Source organism: Triturus cristatus, chromosome 6 (genome assembly GCF_964204655.1).
Source record: "Triturus cristatus chromosome 6, aTriCri1.1, whole genome shotgun sequence".
NCBI lineage: Eukaryota > Metazoa > Chordata > Amphibia > Caudata > Salamandridae > Triturus > Triturus cristatus.
This window is the reverse complement of record NC_140589.1, coordinates 1081540436-1081563027: the sequence shown is the minus strand read 5'-3', so window position 1 is coordinate 1081563027 and position 22592 is coordinate 1081540436. Positions and strand designations below refer to the sequence as shown.

General features: G+C 42.8%; 1 protein-coding gene across 1 annotated transcript in view; it reads left to right on the top strand.

The window, feature by feature from the left end:
• Window positions 1-22592, top strand: part of NUP133 (nucleoporin 133) — a 1584091-nt gene that overhangs the window by 299914 nt on the left and 1261585 nt on the right. Inside the window, exon 8 of the mRNA XM_085611954.1 lies at window positions 1898-1968. Coding sequence (XP_085468080.1) covers window positions 1898-1968 — 71 coding nt within the window. The remainder of the gene's footprint in view (window positions 1-1897; window positions 1969-22592) is intronic.

Sequence of the window (22592 nt, the reverse complement as noted above, 5' to 3'; positions counted from 1 at the left end):
GGGACTCTTTCGATATGTGCAACATAGTTCCTTACGTGCTGTCAGACAAAATAAATATGAAGCCAAACGGGAGAACATTCGCAGGTCCGACGGCATGATGTATTGGACAGCGTGGTCGGTTCCGCACTTCTCCGGTGAGATAGCGGTTCTGTTCAAAGCAGTGCACACTCAATGGTTTATTTTTAGAGAAGTCAATAACACGAGGACGATTGAGTTGTGTGGTAGGGATAGCTAATGTAGCGCCTAAATATAAAAAAATGTGCGCGCTATAAAAGTGCAGGAGAGAGTATTTGTTCGAAATCAGCACTGTGTGCTTACCACAACCTCATAGCATGACTTTCGTCTGTTGTGTTCGGGTAGATTTCCAGTCGGCCATTCTTTCTCGCTGTTCCTTTAAGTATGACTTGCAAATCTAATTTTACAATAAATAATGTCTGCCTCTCGCTGTGCAATTGTGCAGCCAGTAGAAAGCAAAAGTGTTTTCCCTCTTTAAAGCTACCTCGCCGTGTTCTGCTTGCCTTGGCGATGACACGACATTCAGCAAACATGTTATCGTTTTAAAGTGTACCCGGGTTCACAGATTGCCACCCACTGACCTGTGAGCACTTTTAATCTCCATGTCACCCAAAAAATACGAATTATTGTGAACTGAAAGTTAGTATTCTTTACGTTTACATAAAGTTATAACGTCCAGTTGAACACCCAAAATATGATTTGTTATTTAACAATCCAAATGTGAACTGCAATTGGAACAAGTGCTCGCTGTTCCCACTGTTTATTTTTGCATCGCACTTTCACTTTAAGTAAAAGCACGATGCAAAAATAAATACGCGGTGCCCTGTCTCCTTTTGGGACGGCCCATCCGGACTGGATCTCACAGCTTGTTTATATAACAGCCGCATAAAGATAAGAAATTGCATCACGACAGCCGTGAAGCAGGCAATCCAGGCCAGATGGGCCGGACTAAAAGGCGACCCAAAAAGCTCATTTCCAGTGGCAGCCCACCGTTTACCATAAACGGTGATGCCAGCCAATGGAAATGAGGGGCGGGGCTTCAATCCCCCTTCTGAAATTCCTTTCTTACAAAATCTCTCGCCGAGGCGAGCAGCGCTTTGTGCTGCAATGCCACACAAGACCTAAAGAATTAATCTAAGCATGTACAAAAGAACTTGTTAAAAAAAATAGTGACCCAGGAGTAAATGGCAGCTTGCAGGCACTCCAAAAAATGGATACTTTTTTTTTCTTCAGGGGACCTTGATGCAATGGTGGAGGTAACTGGTGGGGGACAAGTCATTACATGAGGGGAGTAACAGTTGGTGTGGGAGCAATAGAGGAGGAACTTGAGACAGAGGAGGAAAGTAAAGCTAAATAAGCAAAAGAAGGGGCATGGAGGGGAAGCAGAAGTTGGGTGATTGGAGGGAGCACATGGAGGGTTAAGGGGGAAGGTGCATCTTTGGGGAAGCCGCACACCTGGGAGAGTGCAAGGAAACACGCACCCTCATGGAATGCTGAAAGCAAAACAGTTCCCTCTGAACAGAAAAGTTATAGTATTAAAAGGATGGTAAAGGATTCTGTGATCTAGGGGAGGACAACAAAAGCTAAAAGCTGCTGTAGGTGAGACCTATTAAGATGGCTACTGAGAACAGGAATTTTAAAACCTTTTATCTAGCCACAGACTCCGAGAGCTGTATTAAAGGAAAAGATTAATTTGTTATTCAAATTTGTTTACTGTGGGGTTGGTGGGCCAGTCTATTCAATAACACTGAGATAAAACTGTGAGGGCACGTCTGTTGTAGCACTGATGTTTTCAGTATGTTGCCTAGTCTGCTCTTAGGATAAGATTGTACTTTAAAGTTTTGTTTGTATGTTTACCATATGCTTGAATTTCTGTTTTTAGGGATCTGAAAACAACTATGAAGACATTAAGGACGGAGTGAATATTCAGTACTTGGATTTACAGCAAAACAAGTAGGATTTGTTTCTTATTGCTTGGTACAAGCAAGGCTGATGCTTATTGAGTTTAGAATGCTTTATTGAGGGAATAAACAATATAAAACATCAGTACAATGTCATGTAGCGACAGGATATGAATAAAACAAAACATGTTATGAGAAGCAATAACAAAGCAATATCCTCTTAGAATAAAACTGTACTAAGAGTAAATGCATTTTTTAAAATATTTTAAGAGGAAGAGAAAGGGAAAGGAGGAAAGAATGAGGAAGAGAGGAGGAGGGGAAGGAAAATAAGAGTCCTGGAAGTAATGCAAACACAAACAATTTTAAAACAAAGATCGGTATATGGTGAAAACAATATAGGATTCAACAAGCTGAATCAGTTTGGTACTCTGGAAAGAAAGTTAGTTAGTGGCAACCATAATAAATCTCTGTTAATCAACAAAGCAGTAGAGGTTGCATAGGCTCAGTCCAGTCTGTGATGGTGACATAGTAAATTCCACCAGGCTTGATATGAAATTTTTGAGGTATCTTTCCAATTAGTAGTAATGATCTGGAGCAAGATGGCTAAAAATAAGTTAATAAAATTGCCATCATTACTGTGAGTATCCCAGGCAGGGGAAAAGCTGCCCAGAAAAGCATGTGTAATGTGGAAGGGGACATTAGAAGATAAAATGTCATTTAATTTCAACCAGATATGTGACCAAAAGGATTTAACAAAGGGACAATGAAAAAACATTTGAAGAAAATCCCCTTTTTCATTGGGTCAAGACCAACATTTAGGAGAGTCCAATAAATTGAATCTATAAAGGTCATTATGAGTGAAAAATAATCTATTATAAAAATAGTATAAGGTCTGAGTGGTGCTGGCCGAACGTGAGGTGGTATGTAGTTTTGACCAGATGGAATACCAGGTGTGAAGAGAGAGGTCAAGGTCTAAGTCTTTTTGCCATAAGAGTTCCACAGTGGATTTGGTTCTAATCGCAGGGGAATGAAATAATATCTTATAAATAGTGGCAGCTTTAAATTGGATGGAAAAGTCAATGGAATCACTAAGAGGGGATGATTGCTCAGGTGCAACAATAGGATTTTTCTGAAAGTAGTAACGAGTAAGAGCATCCTTAAGTAGAGTATAGTGAGGAGCGTGCTGAGAGGAAATATCATATAAAGTTTGGAGTTCGGAAAATGACATAAAAGAACCATCTTTCATCAGATGTTGGGGGGTGATAATGCCTTTGTCAATCCATTCCTTCCAAAATAAGGCACGATTGTTGATCTTAAAATGTTTATTATACCAGATCAGGATGCATAGGGAACGATCAGCCGAAGGAAGATGAAAGCCACACAAACAGACCGTGAGAGCCTTGGAGTGAATGAGAGTAGGAGAGGAAAGGCGTTTCGTAGGCAAAGTGACACGGGTAGCAGAAAGAAAAGAAAAAGGAGAATACTGTGTCTGTTCCAAGGCGCTACATGCTGTACATGGCGGAACAGTGGGGTCAGACAAAAAAGTCCAAATTTGTTTCAGGGTGAAAGCCGAATTATATCGTCTGAGGTTAGGAAAATTAACCCCACCCAATCCTTTAGAAAGTTGAGGACAATCCAATGAGATTCTGGGTTTACGATTATTCCAAAGAAACTTGGTCAATGAACTATTGATGGTGCGAAAGAAAGTGTTAGGAAGAGAAACAGGGAGCATAGAGAGATAAAAATTAATGATTGGAAGAAGCATCATCTTAATTGTAGCTAATCTACCCCACCAAGAAAGGAAAAGTGGAGACCAACCATCAATGAGGGCAGAGAGTTTCTTAAGAATATCAGTATGGTTGATTCTAATAATTTCCTTGATATTGTTGGAGTAAAGAACACCTAAACATTTAATATGTGAAGAGTTCCAATCAAATTCAGAATCAAGGAATATGGAGGGGAGGCAAAATGTATTTAAAGGCAGGATTTCTGATTTGTCAACGTTCAATTTATAACCGGACACATTGGAGTAATCATATAAAAGGGAAAAGAAAGCCGGCAAGCAAACGGATGGATTAGAGATGAATAACAAGATATCATCTGCATATGCAGTAAATGTGATATCAAGGTTATGAAATTGAAACCCTGTGTAATGTGGTGAAAGTCTAATTGTTTCTAAGAAAGGTTCAAGGGCATGAATGAAAAGGAGGGGGGAAAGAGGACAACCCTGTCTAGTACCCCTGAGAAGAGGAAAATATCGAAGTCTTGTAACTTAAGGTGTGATTCTTGCAACATCGCTACATGACAATTCAATTTGACAAGGTGGGATAATACCCGTTGTTTCTTGACAGGATTACGCATGCCTTTAACATTCCATGAAATAATACGGAGTCCTTTCATGAGTAAGAGGTATAGAAAGATAGGTAGCAGGGGAATACACTAGATTGGGAGAGAACAGTGGGTGAAAATCTGTAGGTACATAAAAGAAAATGGAAGGGAACCGATAGATCGTAAAAAAGAAAAGAAGAGAGAGACTGAGGGAAGGACAGAGAAAAAGCAAGAAATAAGTGAACAAAAGTCTAAAGAGAGGAGTAATGTGTGTGGACGCAAAAGTGAAAAAGAAAATGAGGAAAGAAAGATAAGAAGTAAAGAAAGGAACAGGAAGAGGAGGACAGGATTCCTCCAGAAGATATCAAAAAGATGATGACTAAGAGCCCGCAGGCTTTAGCCATGTAACAGTTCAAAGAAAAGGACATTAAAGTGTGAGGGGGGCGGCGAAGAGCAAGACAGCCACGCATAAGAACACCGAGAAGGAAGAGGTTACCAAATGGGACTAGATAAAAATATAGAATAGGGACCAGAAGAGAAGGAGGTAAACAAATGAGACAAAATGAAGGGAGCTTACCAGACATTATGGTAAAACGCAGCAGGATGAATTGTACATTACATACACGAGGGCAACATGGATGGGGAACATCATCAGCAACACTGGAGAGGATGGACCTGGGGAACATGAGAAGGAATGAGCAAGGAAATGTTAAACAATTCTATTAAATAAACCAACATCAAAACAATTCAGAGAAAAAATGACAGAACAATTATGGCTTGCTCAATTCCATAAGTTCTCCTTTGTGAGAGTGAATAAACTTTTAGAGGTCGGCTGGATCTTCAAAACTCAAAGTTCTGTCTTTGTAAGTAACTTTAAAGAAGCAGGGATGTATTAAACCGCAACATGCGTTCATGGATCTCAAGGCGGATCTGAGGTCGAGGAATTCCTATCGTTGGTTAGAAGTTGACTTGGAGACTTCTTGGCTGAAGAAGATTCTGTGACCGGACCATAGCATCTGCTTATGTTTTGCAGCATTGAGAATTTCTACGAGATCTGAATATAGAAGGAAATACGCAATTATACCTCTTGGTTTTGAGGAGGAAGATGCCCTCTGAGGTCCCAATCTGTGAGCTCTTTGAATATTGAAGTCCGTGGATTTATGGAGGCCAGTGATTTGAAGGACTTGGGTTATCAAGAAAGTAATCATGTCCGAGCCTTCAGAACCTTCCGGAATACCATAAATGCGCAGATTGTTGCGCCTATTACGATTTTCCAAGTCCTCCATGATTATTTTGAGTTGATTAACTTCTTTAGTGAGACCGTCAACTCTAGCTACAACATCTTGAGCATCACTGACTTTTTGTTCAACATCTGAAAGCCTAGAATCAAGACCTGACCATTTATCTTCAATCCGTTGAAAGGTGGCGGCAGTATCAGTCATAAATGGCCGAATAAGGCGCAGTTCCTCCATAATATCTTTCAACGTGAGGGGAAGCGGTGACTTGGAGGGGAAGAGCGGGTCTTTTTTAATGTGTTTACCAGCTCCAGCGGTTGAGTGTTTGCTCCCTGCAGATGAGGTCCCCATAGTGACGTAGAGGCTGAAATACAATAGGTGAGGTGCAGCCGTGAAAGAAAAGAGGCAGGAGCCGAAACAGCACTGATGGGAAGTCAACGCAGTCTCCTCCACCTGCTTCAACACCCTCCGCATGCTCCGCAAGATCTACAGATGGATCCCGACAAACATGAGGACACAGTCACCCAGGCCCTAGTCAGCAGCAGGCTCGACTACGGAAACGCCCTCTACGCCGGAACCTCGTCCAAGCTCATCAACAGACTACAAAGAATCCAGAATGCCTATGCACGCCTGATCCTCGACGTCCCGCGCTGCGACCACATCACCCCCCACCTGAAGAACCTGCACTGGCTCCCAGTCGACAAAGAATCTCCTTCAAGCTCCTGATCCACACACACAAGGCACTCCACAAAACCGGCCCAGCCTATCTCAACAGTCGACTCTCCTTCTACGTACCCAACAGGAATCTCCACTGACCACGCCCTGGCCACGGTTCCACGCAACCGGAGAACTACTTCCGGAGGCAGATCCTTCTCCCACCGTTCCACCAAGACCTGGAACTCCCTCCCCCTCTACCTGCGACAAACCGAAGACCTGCTGACCTTCAGGAGACAACTCGAGACCTGGCTCTTCGACCAATAGCAGCAGCTCCACCCCCCCCCCACCCAGCGCCTTGAAACCCTCATAGGTATGTAGTGCGCTTTACAAATTATTGATTGATTGATTGATTGATTGATTGGTTGAAGGGAAGAAATGCCAAAGATTAAGGTCGCAGCAGATTGAGAACAAAGGAGGGTAGTGAGGGGCCGGCCAGATACGTTGTAGAGAGCTTACAAGAAATGTCAATAAAGGTAGGCAATGAAAAATGTATGTAGAAATGTCGTTATAATAGCAGCCATATAAGTAGGACTGAAGTGAATTTGCTAGCCTCCAATTTTCCACAACATGACGTGAGGCAAAATACTCATTGCAAAATGCCAGCAAGAAAGACCAAAAATATCCTTTCTGTGATCATAAAGTACAAAGTTCAGGCTGCATTGAAGAGAAAAAGAAACTTCGTAGAGAGGCATTTAAGTGGCAGCATCGCGCTAATAAAACGTGCTGCGCAGAGAGAAAAATAGCGAAAATGGCGGCCGCAATAAGGAAGAAAAAAACGGAGCAAATAAATAGTTATCTAGACCGTATCATGGTCTGAAAACTTGCCAGGACAGCCTCCATGTGTTCCGACGCCAAAATCCGTTGTCTGGAGGAAGAAGCGCTGCACCAAAGCGGTCCCTTCGTAATCGAGCCCATCTCGATGTTGCGGAGCTCCTCGGGTGGCAGCCATCTTGTGTCGCCGCCGCCTCGCGCCTCTAAGGCTGATGCCTTTTGAACGAAAGATTGATCATGCATGAAATATGTGGTTCTTTCTTTGAATTTGCAGCTAGTAGTTCTGCCACTTTAAGTTCAGTAAAGCATACTGCTACTTTAGACATGCTTGCCTTGTTGAACTCTTTTGGAGCAACGCAACAGGAAGTAACCATGGAACTATCAATAGAATGACCTGCATTTTTAGGTAAATGAGTGACCTCTTCATACAGCTGGATCTGAACTGCAGTTTAATACACACTTGTTGCAGCGTTTGAGGCCAAAGTTGTTAAATGACCTGATTTTGGCCACGTTAGCACAAGCTGCGACATTGTTCCAGGGCATGCCATTTCTTTGTTCTGATGGTGAAGGGCTAGTGATCTTTGTTTTTGAATCTTTGCAAAGGTTTTTGGGTACTGTTTGGTTTAATGCAAAGTGCAGGGGTCAGTTTCTCTCCAGTCCATTTACTTATTTAAATTTTTTGTTTGACTAAAAGGTTGTCTCATCTCCCTTAGCATTGCAGTTAGATGGTTAACGTACAGAAAGTGCTTTTTAGGTCTTGCCTACGCAACGTGCATGTGCTGCATAGGAAAAAGACCTATAGCCATCGGCACAGCCTTGCGGGCAAAAACGTGCACGCCTTGCATTGCTTCCAATGGCAACTCGTGCACGTCTGGCGATTCCCTTGTGGGAGCGAGCTTTCAAACCATATGTTTGTAATTAACTTGCTCGCTCCCGCAATGGAAACTGGCGCAGGCCCCCTCCTCTCTCCTTTCCCCCTGCTGCCTCCTTTCAGCGTGAGGCGCCGCGCTTGTTTGCCAAGTGGTGAGTGTCATTGTATTTTATATTATTTTTCTTTCCTTTTTTTTTTCTTTACTAAACATTACGTGACTATTTGTCTGTTTATTAAAGAACATCATTGGCTGTGTGGCGTTTAGCTGAAACAACATTTTGGATTGACTGAGCAAACTTGTAACAAAATACTGTAATAATAGAAAATAGGTGGTTGTGCCTTTAACCAATGTCGCGTAGAAGATAACCACCCAAGCAAGCACTATCAGCCGCAACGTTACAGGGAGGCCTGAGTGAGCGAGTTTCACCACAACTAGTCTCGGTGGAAGTAATGAGGTTGTTTGTGGGGGATTGAAGGGAGACAGGGTGAGGCTTTGTACTAAACTAATTTAAATCCCAGAGTGACACGCAGCATGGCACACTCAGGAATTCTGACTAATGAGTTTCTTCAAATTCGTTCTTAACTGATGGAGTTTCCTGGCAGTCAGAAGAGGAAGCAGTTCCGAATGGCTGTCTGGATGTTTGTAAAGTGTCTGTTTTTGTGACAGAAAAAAGGTGTAGGCACCCACAGTTTTTCGCAGAAGCTCGCAGCCAAAATTCTGTGGTTGGCAGAGTCTTATCAGTGCAGTCACACTCTGAGATATGGGTTAAAATGTTTTGCATGCGTTTTAATGTAAGTTGGTTTTCCTCAGGCCCTGTTCACCGGTATTATTTAGGCGCCCCTTTTTTTGTTGTCCCACTTACTGAAAAGATGAGCAGTGTCACGATAAAAATGGGTTCACCAGGAACGGTAAAGTCAGTTTGGGCCAGTTCAAGCCTGTTACTGGGGTATGTGTTGGCAGCAAATGGAATAGTGCAGGCGGAGAGAGTCTGCGACTTTGCTGCCTCAGAAAGGGTAAACATAATACCAGACATCGCAAGAGCACAAGCTAGTTCCCTACACCTCCAGAACCTTTCAATTTAAATGTTGTGAAATACGCAAATTTTTTTCAATTTCTCAGAGGGCATAGAAGCAAGATCAGCTTTTTCCTCATTAACAACGGAATGCCCCATTCTGATATCCTGTTGCTATACACCGGCTGGTCTCCCAGCTCAGGGTGCAACCTTAATATCAATACCAGAATATCAACATGACAAGATCGAGGAGAAACTACAGAAAACAAAATATCAACAGGTAAGTAATTCTAGAGTTTCTATACCTAACTCCACATATATGTGCTTAGTCGGGTCTTTAAGTGGGATAAAAAAAACAAGCATTGTCATAGCCAATAGGTCTCCCCTTTGGGACCTTATAAGTGTTTAGCCATGCAACACTTGATGTTGTTGCGCCAAGGATATTGTGCTGGATAACTAAACAGTTACAAGGTCCCAAAGGCGAGACCTGTTGGCTATGCCAATGCTTGTTTGAACATATTGTTTATTAAGCTACCTTTTGCCTGATACTTTGAAGAAAGTAGCATACAAGACATTCTCCATCATTCACATCTTCTCAAGCCTGTATAGGCAGGTTTCAGTTGTAAATCACACATGGAGCAGCCGTTTAGGTCCAATTCCACTGTGCGTGTGGAAAAAACACACTAGCGAAATTTCCACTATTCACTTTATGCTCTGGAATTTCACCCATCCCTATTGATACTGGATGTCAACCCGCTCACCTCATCTAAAACAAAATAATATGCTTTCCATCCTAATCTGAAACCATACAATTCATATTCTAGTTTCTTCATGTTTTATGTCCTCTGCAACTTTTAGCAAGAAATCCCAGAATTTTATTCCTCCCAACTGTGAGCTTAAAATCCTTTGACAGTAATAGGTTCTGACATTAACAGCTTCTGCTACCAGATTCCAAGTGCTCAATATTTGCAAAATCTGTCCTCACCACCTTTCACACAGCTTTATTTTCAGAACTGGTTCTGGGCCACTAAGGCTGTAGGCTACTACTTTGACTTCCTCAATACTCATTACTACCACTAGAGACAGTAAGAAGAACCTTTTATAACCTTTTCAGGCACACCCTTAAATCCTGGGATTTTCACTAGATTTGCTGGCCATGAGCAAAAAAAGAGGTTTCTACTCATTCTGGCATTGAAAGCCATAAATGGTGCATCTTCCTGCTGCTCATCACAAATGCAGAACAGATGCACATTCTTGTGCAACGTTGCTTGTCAACCTAGAACCTCCTTGCCTTCTCTTAACCTCCCTCTGCTGCCTCACAATTTCTGTAATTTCAGATACTTGACCCTTCCTTCTAAAATTAGAATTAGAGCTGAACTACGCTCCACCACCTCCCTTACCGGTTTGAGATACACCTGTTGCAGCCAGAGTGGCCTCAACGAATCAGTGTTTTATCACCTGTGCCCTCCTATCCCTGATTCCTCTATTGCAAATATCTTCAAGTATATGTGTACTAGTCTGTCTACTTTGTTTGCCGGTACCACTGTGTAGACTGTGTGTTATCCAAATTCTCTTTTCACTGTGCACCTTATTAAGAATAATTGTATCTCTCTACTTCATAACCTGTTTGTTCTAATGTTCTGTGATTCTATTGCTATGTGCAATATTTCCTGTTGAAATATATATGGCTACCTTGGTTAACTAAGGTTTTCTCTGTTTAAATCTTGGGCTTCGTTGCCCTTAGTTCACTTCCAGTGGTAACAGACCAAATACAGGCAGGTATGACAGCTTGGCGGATTTTAGCCCATACAACTGGGTTTCTCGTAGAAAGACATAAAAAAAGAAGGAAAAAAAAAACCTGCCTTTCAAACTGCAACTGGTATGTCACCCAAGGCCTAAAATTCTTTAGTGTGTGAAACATAAGTTCTCACAACAGTGCTGATGTCCAGTTTAAAACAGATGCAATGGTTCTAGGAATAATGGGATTCGGTGGACTTGGCGCTGTCTCTGTAAAGGGGGACCAGTGGGGCGACACACCGAGAAATTGGTGCGAGACGTTGAGAGTATACTAAACTTCACGGAACCACCGTATGGCACTGACTTGTTACAATGAAGATTTTCGGATAGTAGGCGCATCCAAAGGCTTCGTGCCACAGGTACCCCAACAGGGATTGTAAAGTGAGATTTAAGGTCGGTGGCAACTGCAGCTTTAACAAGCATTGGCAAAGCCAATAGTTTTTGCCTATGCAAGACCTATAGACATTGTCAGATGATTTTTAAAGATGTTGTACAGCAGCAAAGTAAAAAAACAAACAAAGATCTATGACGTGGCCAGCGTTTGCCCCGTCATAGCGCTTTTTTTTGGTTGACTTTAAGCCATGTTGCTGCTGTCCAATGTCTTTAAAAAACATTCACAGTGCCATATAGCAGACAGGAGGGCCAGAGGGAACATTACAAAAAGAGAATACAAGCAACACGAGGGAGCTGAGGAGGAAGGAGGGAGCAGCAAGAATGGACATCGGGAGAGGGTGGTGACAAACGAATCAGGGGAGCAACAACGGAAAGCAGAAGGAAAGAGGTGGGATGGGGCACCAGCAATGGACAGTGGGGGGACGCCAGGGGGGTTGGGTGAGGAAAGCAACAAGAGGACAGAGTAGGAGGGGAGGACACAGACTGGAGAGAGATGCATTCTTCGAGAGTGCATGTCCAAAAGTACATTTAAAAAAAGTACCTGCAGGAGCCTGCGGCCAGTGCAAAGACAGTGGCTGCAGGCAAGAAGCTGTGCTTGGTTCATGCTTCGCAGCAGACACGATGCCGAAGCCCCAAGAGAAAGCAAGAAGAAGCAGGAGGCACTGACTGATCAGAAGGAAGGACACAAGAGCGACCTGGAAGCCAACAAGTACTAAGTAACAGTAAGTAATGGGCTGGCTCTAAGCCAGTTTTAAGATTTTTTGTTTAGTTTTTTTGTTTACAAAAGATTTCACAAGCACAGCACAAGCTGGTGTACGGCTGCAACCATCAGGACACTATTGTAAAGCGTGGGCCTCAAAGGAAAAATTTAACTTTCAGTCTAGGGAGGCATCTATGCAGATCCTTAACTTTGAACTTCAAGTTGTTTCTTGGTAGTTCTGGCTGCCACACTTCAAGATTACTTTGCCTCCTAAGAAGCACACTTCGTTTATGCATCTTTCAAGCTGGCTTCAGTCAGCCAGTCTTCTTTGTCTTGTTGGTCATGGGCCTACTCCTGTTCTCCCCAGAGGCTGCATAACTTCCTCTAGCTCATCTTGCAGCAGTAGGACTTCTCATAGAGTTTGTCAGTTCCTGGTATGGAGCGGGAATAACCATGAACGTTCTACTCCTGTCAGACATCCTCTATTAGGTGATGTACTGCCTGTGTTGGCTGAAGCACTTTCTCCTCCACAGTCAAATTAAGTTACTAGCTCAAGGGCAGGGAGTATTACTGGTGGGACAACCTGTCACAGTAGTCATTATAATCATCAATTTATCTCTGGATGTTTACCTATAAAATGTGGTACATAAAACAGTAGTAGCTTTGAGAACTTTAGTAAAAACATTTGAAACTTGGTCACATAAAATGCTATAATTTCAATTGAGCAATGACTTATGCTACTAGCCATCATATCAATTGTCGTCATGGAAATAGCTGTTGTGCTAAATAATTACCATTCATTGTATTATCTAGGACATACAATGTTTGGTAAGAGATACTACAAAATTAAACAATTCTACACAAATTCATATTCTTAAAGTGTCAAAGTAAGACATTTCATGGTGCATTGCCTACTTTTTTCATTCGAATTATCCAGGAAGAATGTAAATATTGGTTCAGGGCTCAAAGGAGATGTATCTTATCTATCTACACAGAAAGCAACTATACAGCTTAGTGTGCACATGTTCCAAAAAACCAGAGTAACCCACTTCATCCTCAGCTTATAGTAAAATGGATAAAACAGTGGAAAATGTACTTTTGCTTCAGATATTGGTTTACAATAATAACTAGAATCTGATAGTGATGGACTCCTAAACCATTTACCGGTGAAATTAGCTCAGTCTGAATTTCACAACTAAAATATTTGCAAACAGACACATTATGGCTTTTTCAGGTCTCAAAAAGGGGAGTACAACTGTGTGGTAGAATATTTTCCGTAAGACTACCACAAGTAGTTCCCAGCAGTCTGCTCTGGTCAATAATAAATAGTTGGAATATCTCTGATAATGGTAGATGCTATAACATCATGATTATTCCTTTAATGCATGAGGCCAACTTTCTCAAAAGAGTGGCATATGTACCAAAGCCAAGTCAGATTACGCACAATATTAAGAGTTGGAATCTCAGTTAGCTCATTACCTGTAATGACCTATGACAGAGTTAGATTGTGGAACTGGCCTTAATTTTGCTATGTGTTAGTATGTCTTATTCTCAAATCAATTTCTAATGTTACTATGCTCATTGTTAATAGTAACGGATTGGATTTAGACTACTATTTTCTCCAAACTCCACCTTCCCCAGATTTACTGGGCCCCATAGTTCAGAACCACCCAAGGCAACAGACTGCACCTGGGCATTGTGAATGTCATTGGAAGGTAAGATGACATGAGTTTATCCTTCTTGAAAATCCAGGGAGGTCTTTGCTTTATAATTAAGTGAAATAACATTCTTTAAACCCTGGCTAGTCCATCTGTAATTTGCAGCAAGTCTTAAGCATAAATAGTCAAATTCATAAACCTGTTCAATAATATCCTCTAAATGAATTGTGCGCTTAAAACGTTTAGGGAATTGAAAATCATAAGCTCATGTTTGAGGCATATGAGCTGCAGAATACATACTTGTGCATAGATCGCCATCTGGTGTTGGGTTTGGATGATTGCAGTTTGTTATCGTCTTGAAAGAAGTCTTTGTGGTCATGAGATAGGTGACTCCTCCCTTGGTCGATAGTGCGCATGGACATCGGCTCCATCCTCAGATTGTTTTTTTTCCGCCATTGGGTTCGGATGTGACTTGCTGCGCTCCGATTTGGTACCGTGTTTCCAAACCTTTTTGACGCGCAACCCATCACCACTCGACTGTATTGTTTCGTTCGCATTCCCTATGACGCGCTAACTCCCAAATCATCGTTTCCGGTCGTTGACACGGGCCGCTGGGCCTATCGACGTCATTCGGGCCTACAGCTAATGGAAAGGACTCTATTTAAAAAATGCCCCCAGTGTGGAGCTAAATTTCTACTCAGTGACCACCACAAGGTCTGCAACCTTTGCCTCTCACCAGAACACGAGGAAAAGGATTGCCAAGCCTGTGCCTACTTTCGTTCTAAAAAGACTATTCGTGATCGCCGGGCTCGACGACATGTTTTGGTCAACAGGCTGCACCGGTGCCAGACAATATTTTCCACGAAGGCCCCGACGTTCCAGAGGCAGAGGATTTAGAGGAGCTCGACATCGTCTCCGAAGCTGATGACTCCGACGACCATATCACTCCAGGTCAACGAGGGAGGACAAACGTCTCGGCCCCACCCGAAAAACAGAAGGCTACGGTAAAAACTTTGCCTCAAGGCCTTAGTCGAGACCTAGGAAGAACTTCAGAAGCCGTGCCTCCAGGCCCGGCTCCGAAGACAAAGGAAAAGCCTTCCGGCAGCTCGGGACCGAGCAAGCCGCATATCAGTACCCAAAAAACACCTTTGGTACCGAAATCGGGAATACACCCTACTCCTGTTACGTCCAAAAAGACCTCGGCATCGAGCTCTTCGGCAGCGAAAGACCATAAGGCCTCGACCCGATACAAACACCGAAACCCTTCGGATCCGAAAAAGATTTCCGACTTGACATCGAAGCCAAAGGAGCACAAGACCCCTCCTACAGCTCCAGAAAACAAATCAAAACCACGTTCGGAACCGAAAAAATCGGCACCAAAAGGAGACAACAAACCGGAAGAACTGTTTCGACCAGATCCTATCGATCCGAAACAAAAGACTTTACATGTAAACCTTAAAACAGGCCATATAGTCAATCTCCCAACAAAGAAGAGGAAGTTGGATACCTCACACCCTCCTGAGGTGCCTTTGAAGAAAAGAGACTTTGCAACTTCCCCCCCTAAGACCCTCTTCTCCTATTCTTCATACTAAACCTTTGTCTCCTACAAACTCTCCCATACACTCTCCTTTACTTTCTCCATGCTCACCCTTACCACCACAGGATGAGGATGACCTACGGGACGGGGGTGGACATGATAATGATCCTTTAGATGATCCTGATGATGGCACTAATATACCACAGGATACATGGGCAGATTACAACAATCCTTCAGATCCTCCATACCTTCCTGATCCAGATGCATACCCTACAAGACCATCTCCCCCAGATGACAATATAGGGTTTAGTCAGCTTATTAATAGGGCTGTGCAATATCATGGCGTTGAATTACATTCAGACACCATGGACGAAGACTTCGTACTAGATACATTTGCTCAGTCACAAACAACAATGCATACATTGCCCATGCTCAAGGGTGTCATTAAACATGGACCAGATATATTTAAAGACCCGGTCAGGACCAGAATTTTCAATCCTCGGATTGATAAAAAAGTATAAGCCTGCCCCTAACGATCCAATATATATTAAAGGACAACTACCTTTAGATTCTTTGGTAGTGTCCAGTGCAAGAAAACGTGCTAATTCACAAACCTCTAGTGATGCTCCATTTCCAGACAAAGAGTCTGAACTGCTGGATGCATCAGGCAAATGAGTTGCCTCCCAAGCAGCTAATCACTCTAGAATAGCTAATGCACAAGCACTGCTTGCCAGATATGACAGGGCTCATTATGATGAGCTTGAAAATCTTACTCAGCATTTCCCTGACCCATACAAGGCCAAAGCCAACGATCTAGTTCAGGAGGGTACGTTAATTACAAATGCATCCATCAAATGTGCCCTTGATGCAGCAGACACCGCATCTAGATCTATGAACACCAGTGTCTTACTACGCAGGCATGCATGGTTGCGCATTTCTGGTTTTAAACAAGAAGTGCAAACAACTATCTCAAACCAGCCGTTCAATTAAGAACACCTCTTTGGGGCCCACCTGTAGATACAGCTTTGGAGAAAATGAAAAAAGACAGACATTGCAAAATCTATGGGAGCATTGCAATCTCACACAACACGAGGTTCCTTTCTTCGATCCTTTTATAGGGGCGCATTTAAAACCATTGGAACAGACACTACTTCCTCCCCCTACAAAAGCCCCACACAAACATCCTCCAAAAAGGGTACAGGGGAAATAACAAAGGGAGAGGCCTAGGTAACAACAACCGGACCTCCCCTACTACCAAACAACGACTTTCCTCCGCTCCTTCCAGATCATTCCACTCTGGTCGGAGGAAGACTCTCACAGTTCCTACGTGTCTGGAACTCCATCACTACAGACAGGTGGGTAAGACAAATTATCCAGTATGGTTACTGCCTGGAACTTACTGCAACTCCCCCAACCATACCGCCCAAACAACGTCCAATGTCCACGGAACATCTAATGCTCCTGAAACAGGAAGTTCTCTCCCTTTTTCAAAAGCATGCAGTCGAGCCAGTTCCCCTCCAGCATCAAGGTACATGAGTTTACTCCCTTTACTTTCTCATTCCAAAAAAGGACAGTACTCTCAGACCAATACTGGACCTCAGACCTCTCAATATCTACATACAGTCAGATCATTTTCACATGATCACTCTTCAACAGGTCCTCCCACTACTCCAAAAAGGCGACTTCCTTGCCACTTGACGCCTACTTCCATACTCCTATACACCCTGCTCACAGGAAATATCAAAGGTTTGTAATGGACTGTCAGCACTACCAATTCAAGGTCCTCCTATTCGGAGAGACCACAGCACTCAGTCTTCACAAAGTGTCTGGCGGTAGTAGCCGCCCACTTGCAAAAACAACAGATTCATATGTTTCCATACCTGGACGACTGGCTAATAAAAGCCAAGTCATACACTCGGTGTGTTCACCACACTCCCCAAACAATTCATCTGCTCCACAACTTGGGGTTCACAATAACCCTTAACAAATCCCATCTCCAGCTGTCCCACATACATCAGTTTCTAGGAGCCACAATAGACACTTCCAAAGCCCTTGCATATCCCAATCCAGTCAGGATAGCCAGTATGAAAACCCCCATCACAAAATTTCATCCCCACCACTCACTACCGGCTCGAGTGTTCATGCAACTCATTGTAATGATGGTCTCTTGCATTTTCATAGTACCACATGCAAAACTTCAGATGCGCTCTTTACAAGAATGCTTGGCATGCCAGTGGAACCAGGCTCAATGTCAACTTTCAGATCTGGTGTTGGTGGACAGCCGCACACATCGCTCTCTGCAGTGGTGGAACACACAAAACCTTTCCAAAGGGCGGCCGTTGCTAGACTCAGTTCCATAGATAGTGCTAACTGCGGACGCATCACTCACCAACTGGGGAGCCCATCTCCTAAACCATACAATTCAGGGCAGGTGGACCCCTCAACAAAAAGTGCTCCACGTCAATCACCTGGAATTTGCTATTTACTGCATCTACAAAGATGTAAGGTAGCATACACATCCATAAGACTACATCTTGCTGCCCTTGCCGCTTACCTACAAAACAGACAACATTTGTCATTGTTTAGGGTACCTGCTATCAAAGCGTTCATGGAAGGCCTTAAAAGGATAATTCCTCCCACAATCCCACCCTCTCCAGTGTGGAATTTAAACATTGTCCTTACTAGGCTCATGGGTCCCCCATTTGAGCCTCTACACAAATGCGAACTACAGTTCTTTACATGGAAATTAGCTTTCCTAGTCGCAATCACCTCTCTCAGGAGAGTAAGTGAGATCCAGGCTTTAAGCATGCAAGAACCAATTCTTACAAATACATCGTAACAAGGTGGTTCTTAGAACAAATCCAAATTCCGTCCCAAAGTAATCTCTGCTTTCCATCTTAATCAATCTGTGGAATTACCAGTTTTTTCCCAAAACCAGATTCTGTAGCAGAGAGAGCTCTTCACGCACTCGATGTCAAAAGAGCTATACTTTATTACATTGACAGAACTAAACCTTTTAGAAAAACAAACCAAGTGTTTGTAGCTTTCTCTCCACCTCATAAAGGAAACCCCATCTCCAAAGCTGGAATTGCCAGGTGGATAGTCAAATGTATTCAAATATGCTACCAGAAAGCAAAACGCACATTAACAATTCCCCCTAGAGCGCATTCAACATGCAGACTAGGGGCTTCCATGGCATTCTTAGGGAACATTCCCTTAGATGACATTTGTAAGGCAGCAACATGGACTTCGCCACACACCTTCACCAAACACTATTGTTCAGACGTGCAGGCAAAACAGTAAGCTTCTGTAGGCCAGGCTGTTCTTAAAACACTTTTTCAGACCACTGCAACAGATACAGATGACCACCGCTAGGGGAGAACACTGCTGTACAGTCTATGCACAAGTATGTATTCTGCAGCTCTTATGCCTCAAACGGAAAATGCTACTTACCAATATGCATCTGTTCTTGGCATGTAGAGCTGCAGAATGACATACGCCCACCCGCCTCCCCGGTACCTGTATCTGCTCCAGTGTTATCTTCTTAGATGCATTACACATGGACAGCTTTTCTGTTTATTACAAACTCCTTCATTTCCCTTCATGGCGAAAAACAATCTGAGGATGGAGTCGATGCCCATGCACACTATTGTCCAAGCGAGGAGTCACCTATCTCGTGACCGCAAAGACTTCTTCCAAGATAATAACAAACTGCAAACATCCGAGCCAAACACCAGATGGCGATCTATGCACGAGTATGTCATTCTGCAGCTTTACATGCCAAGAACAGATGCATACTGGTAAGTAGCATTTTCCTTTTCACCACATTAACCTTGAATGAAAGAATAAAGAGCTATTCATAAAGTGTGCAGCTGCTTCACGAGGAAATGTCCTGGCACTCTTAACCAGAGGAAAACAGACAGACTTTATAAGCAGGCATCCCTAAAAAGATGGGTTTTCAGCCCTGCTTAAAAACATGTTCAGAGCCAAGAAATCTCGGAGCTTTAGGCAGTGAATTCCACACGTTTGCTGTCACAAAGGAAAAGGATGTACGCCAGATCTTACTTTGCACATTCATGTAATGCAGACCATTCCTCGATTTGAAGAATGACGAGCCATCACTGGGGTATATATCTCGAATCTTCGCTGTAGACACCGAGGCCCTTTGTGGCGCAATGCTCTGAAAAGGATTAGCATGGCCTTAAAGATAATCCTTTGATTAATTTGCACCCAGTGCAGCTGCTTAAGGTTCTCCTTTGTGGATTGTCTTTTAGGACAATTCCAAAACCAGTCTGGCATTTTGCACTAACTGACGCTTATTAATCAATATCGCTGGGAGTCCTAAATAAAGGGCATGTGTATAGTCCAGCCTGGAGGTAACCAGGGCATGCACCACCACTTTACATGTGTATTCAGAGAGTAAATTCTGTGTCTTTTTTTTTTTTTAAAGCTCTGGTCATTACAAAACAGGTAGCAGTAATGGTCATTAGGCATTAAAATGAAGATGTTTATCAAATTTTATCCCCAATTTCCTTGCTACTGATTTGGGAATTGGTGGGTCACAAAGATCATTAGGCTTTAAAGATATTATATCACGGGGAGTAGAATCACCAGTTACCAAGATTTCACATTTATCTGAATTAAGTTTCAGACAACTGTGTTTCAACCAATTTGCCACTGCTTTGGGCATTCTTGAAAATTCTCTACTTTGGGGTTCTCAAATTGCTGAAATGACGGCATTAGCTAAGCGTCATCTGTGTATGAGACTAAATTAAAGCCCCATTTTTCCTCAGCTCTCTCCAAAGGGACCATATAAAATCTGAACAGCGTGGGACTTAAGGCAGAGTCCTGTGGGATGCCATATTCTAGTTATTTAAAACTAGAAGTAAAAGGTGGAAGATAGACCACTTGCACCCTTTTAGATAAAAAGGATTTAAATCAAAAGGAGAGCTGTTCCTGTTATCCCGACATTCTCCAATTGTTCTAGTAAGATTTAATGAGAGACCATATCAAAAGCAGGGAAAGAGATGAAGGAGCCCTTTTATCACAATGAAGTCCAGAAAACTATTCAACAATGTTTGCTGTCAGAAAGACATGGACTGGTGTATGCTGCAGGAAAAGATAGTGTATGTTTCGAGGGGGTGCCCCGGGAAAGGGGTAACAGTCTGGTCTTGTTGGAATGCATACCGCGGCAACCTCTGCGAACCTCTCATCTCCCCCCCCCCCTTGAAGAAATGTTAACCCAATAATGTGAGGGTACTGTCTACCCCTAATATGCTGTCCCATGTTGAGTTACAAAACTGTCTGTGAGTCCAAGGATGAAACACTGTAACACCATTAAGTGAAGACTCTGCAACGACCAACATGTTTGTTTGTTAAAAAATAGATTTAAAAAAAAAATGTTTGGCGTCCAATTAAGTTTTCAAAATCAGTATTGTCTGCAAATAATACAGTGCAATTGTTTTCTCGAACTAAAATTGAAGCTTCGTGGATGCACCCAAAAAAATGGATAATTCCACCATTAACAAAAAGAAGGTACGTAGGCAGGGTATCAACAAGCACACTTGCCTGTTAATGGGAATAGCTCCTATGGTTTCACCATTCAAACCATACTTCAGCATACTTGTTGTGGAGATGAATGATCAGACTCAAGAGATTTGTCGGGGGTCATTTATCATAAACAACTTGCCATAGCATGTATGGAGTAACTGTATCAAATGCCGATTTTAAATCCTGTGCTTTAGGCAGCAGCACTGGTTTCATCAGCTCTTAGAATGGTGTTTTCAAGCTCTTACATTTTTTGAGCTATTGCTGTTTAGTCATAGTTGTTCTCTAAGCCTATGTACTATTTTCCCAGTCAAGTGGTGATGTTGGAGATCCAGTTGGTGCCCCTGGCGTCTTGGGCCACCTGACAAATGAAAATCGTGACCATTTTTAGATTTAGGCCCTTGAATTTTCGTGCCCCTGGAAATATACTTTGGGTCTTATGTCAGTCCAGCACCAGTAGTCTCCCACCTGGGTTTAAGACCAGTTGACTCATCCTCTTCAATCAATTCCCCCAGAATGGGCTCCTCTCAAACTGTAGCAGTGAGGATTTAGACAGCAGGACACCTGGTAACACCCTTGTTAAAAAATAATAAATGGAAAAAAAGTGATACAAATGTAACCCCCTTATCACCATCCCAGCCCTATGAAAACAAAAGAAAGAAACACAGTGAGTCTGGGACTCTGTGGAGGCCACCCCTAGAAAAAAACAGAAAGAAGCAGCAAAGAGGCACCACTCCCACTACACAATAAAAACCAAAATGTAGTATGCAACAGAGCATGACATGAGAAAGAACATGTATACAAGTCGCAAAACCAATTCATCCTCCGTTTCCCAGCCCGCTTCCATGACTGTGCACCCACCAGAAAGGTTGATCAGGGGAAAGGGCATTTGAAAGCCGACTGTTATGATGCAAGTTATTTGCATATGTTCCAATATAGATTGTAAGGCGGACGGTGTTCCAAGACGGTCTGTTGCTCCTGGCGTCTTGGAGAGGACCTACGCCAGGTTATCTTCTCCATCAAATCTTTATACAAAGATTACAGGTGTCTTGTGTACACTTTAGCCATTTCCTCACAACATTTTGGCAATGATTTGGAGTCCATGCGGTGAAGGAAGATACAACCTGGGTGGTCCTGGTGCACTGTTTACTGATGGTCTGGAGAGCATGAGTGCTGGCCTGTGCAGGGTTGAAGGAATGTACAGGCTGATTGTCTGTCATGATTGGCGTTGGACTGGGAAATGGTGGATGGTCCGGCAGTAAGGAGCTTAGGTGCAGTGGCATCGGTACAAGATGTAGTGCATAGTTATTTGGGAGCGTTCACAATGATGCAGTGGGAGGAGGAAATGGAATCTGACGTGGTTCTCATAGAGGTTATCAAAATTATTCAATTTGGTGCAGTAAGAAAGAGTAACCTGTGTATATCAGTGAGGCCAGACTTTAAGGTACTGGTTGAGCTATCAGTGTGTGGTAGTAATTTCATTATGAGTGTTGATCGATTTATTTCTCCTGGAGGTTTGAGACATAGATTGTTTGACTTGGCGCATTAGGGCCTTTTGGGTCAAGGTTTGAACATTAAAAGACTCAAGAAGAGGTAGGTGGAGAAGTGTAGCATCTGTAGGGAGAGTGAGAAAAGATTGAGAGTGGGTAGCAAGAGGTCACATTGAGGATCCTGGTAGTCCTTGGCACACAGTATGTTTAGATTTCATTGGTCCCATGGCGGAATTATCTTGTGAGTTGAGTAGTAGTCATTGATGTATATTCCAAGTGGTTAATTGTAACATTCAAGAGATGTCACCACCAAAACGACCATTGCGATGTTGAAAGAAATATTTGAGGAAGAAGGCGTCCCCATGGTTCTCATAACTGATAATGGCACACAGTTAACTTCCCACTAAATGGTTAATTTTCTGGTTTAATGTGGGGTAAAACATTCTCGCACTTCGTTATATAATCCCCAGGGTAATGGTATGGCGGAAAAGGCCAACAGATTGGTCAAATATACCATTCAATTAGCAGTGACAAATCAATGCAATGTTCAGAAAATAATGTAGTATGGTGTGGGTATATCACACCACCATCCATAGTATCACACAGAAAATTCCCTTTC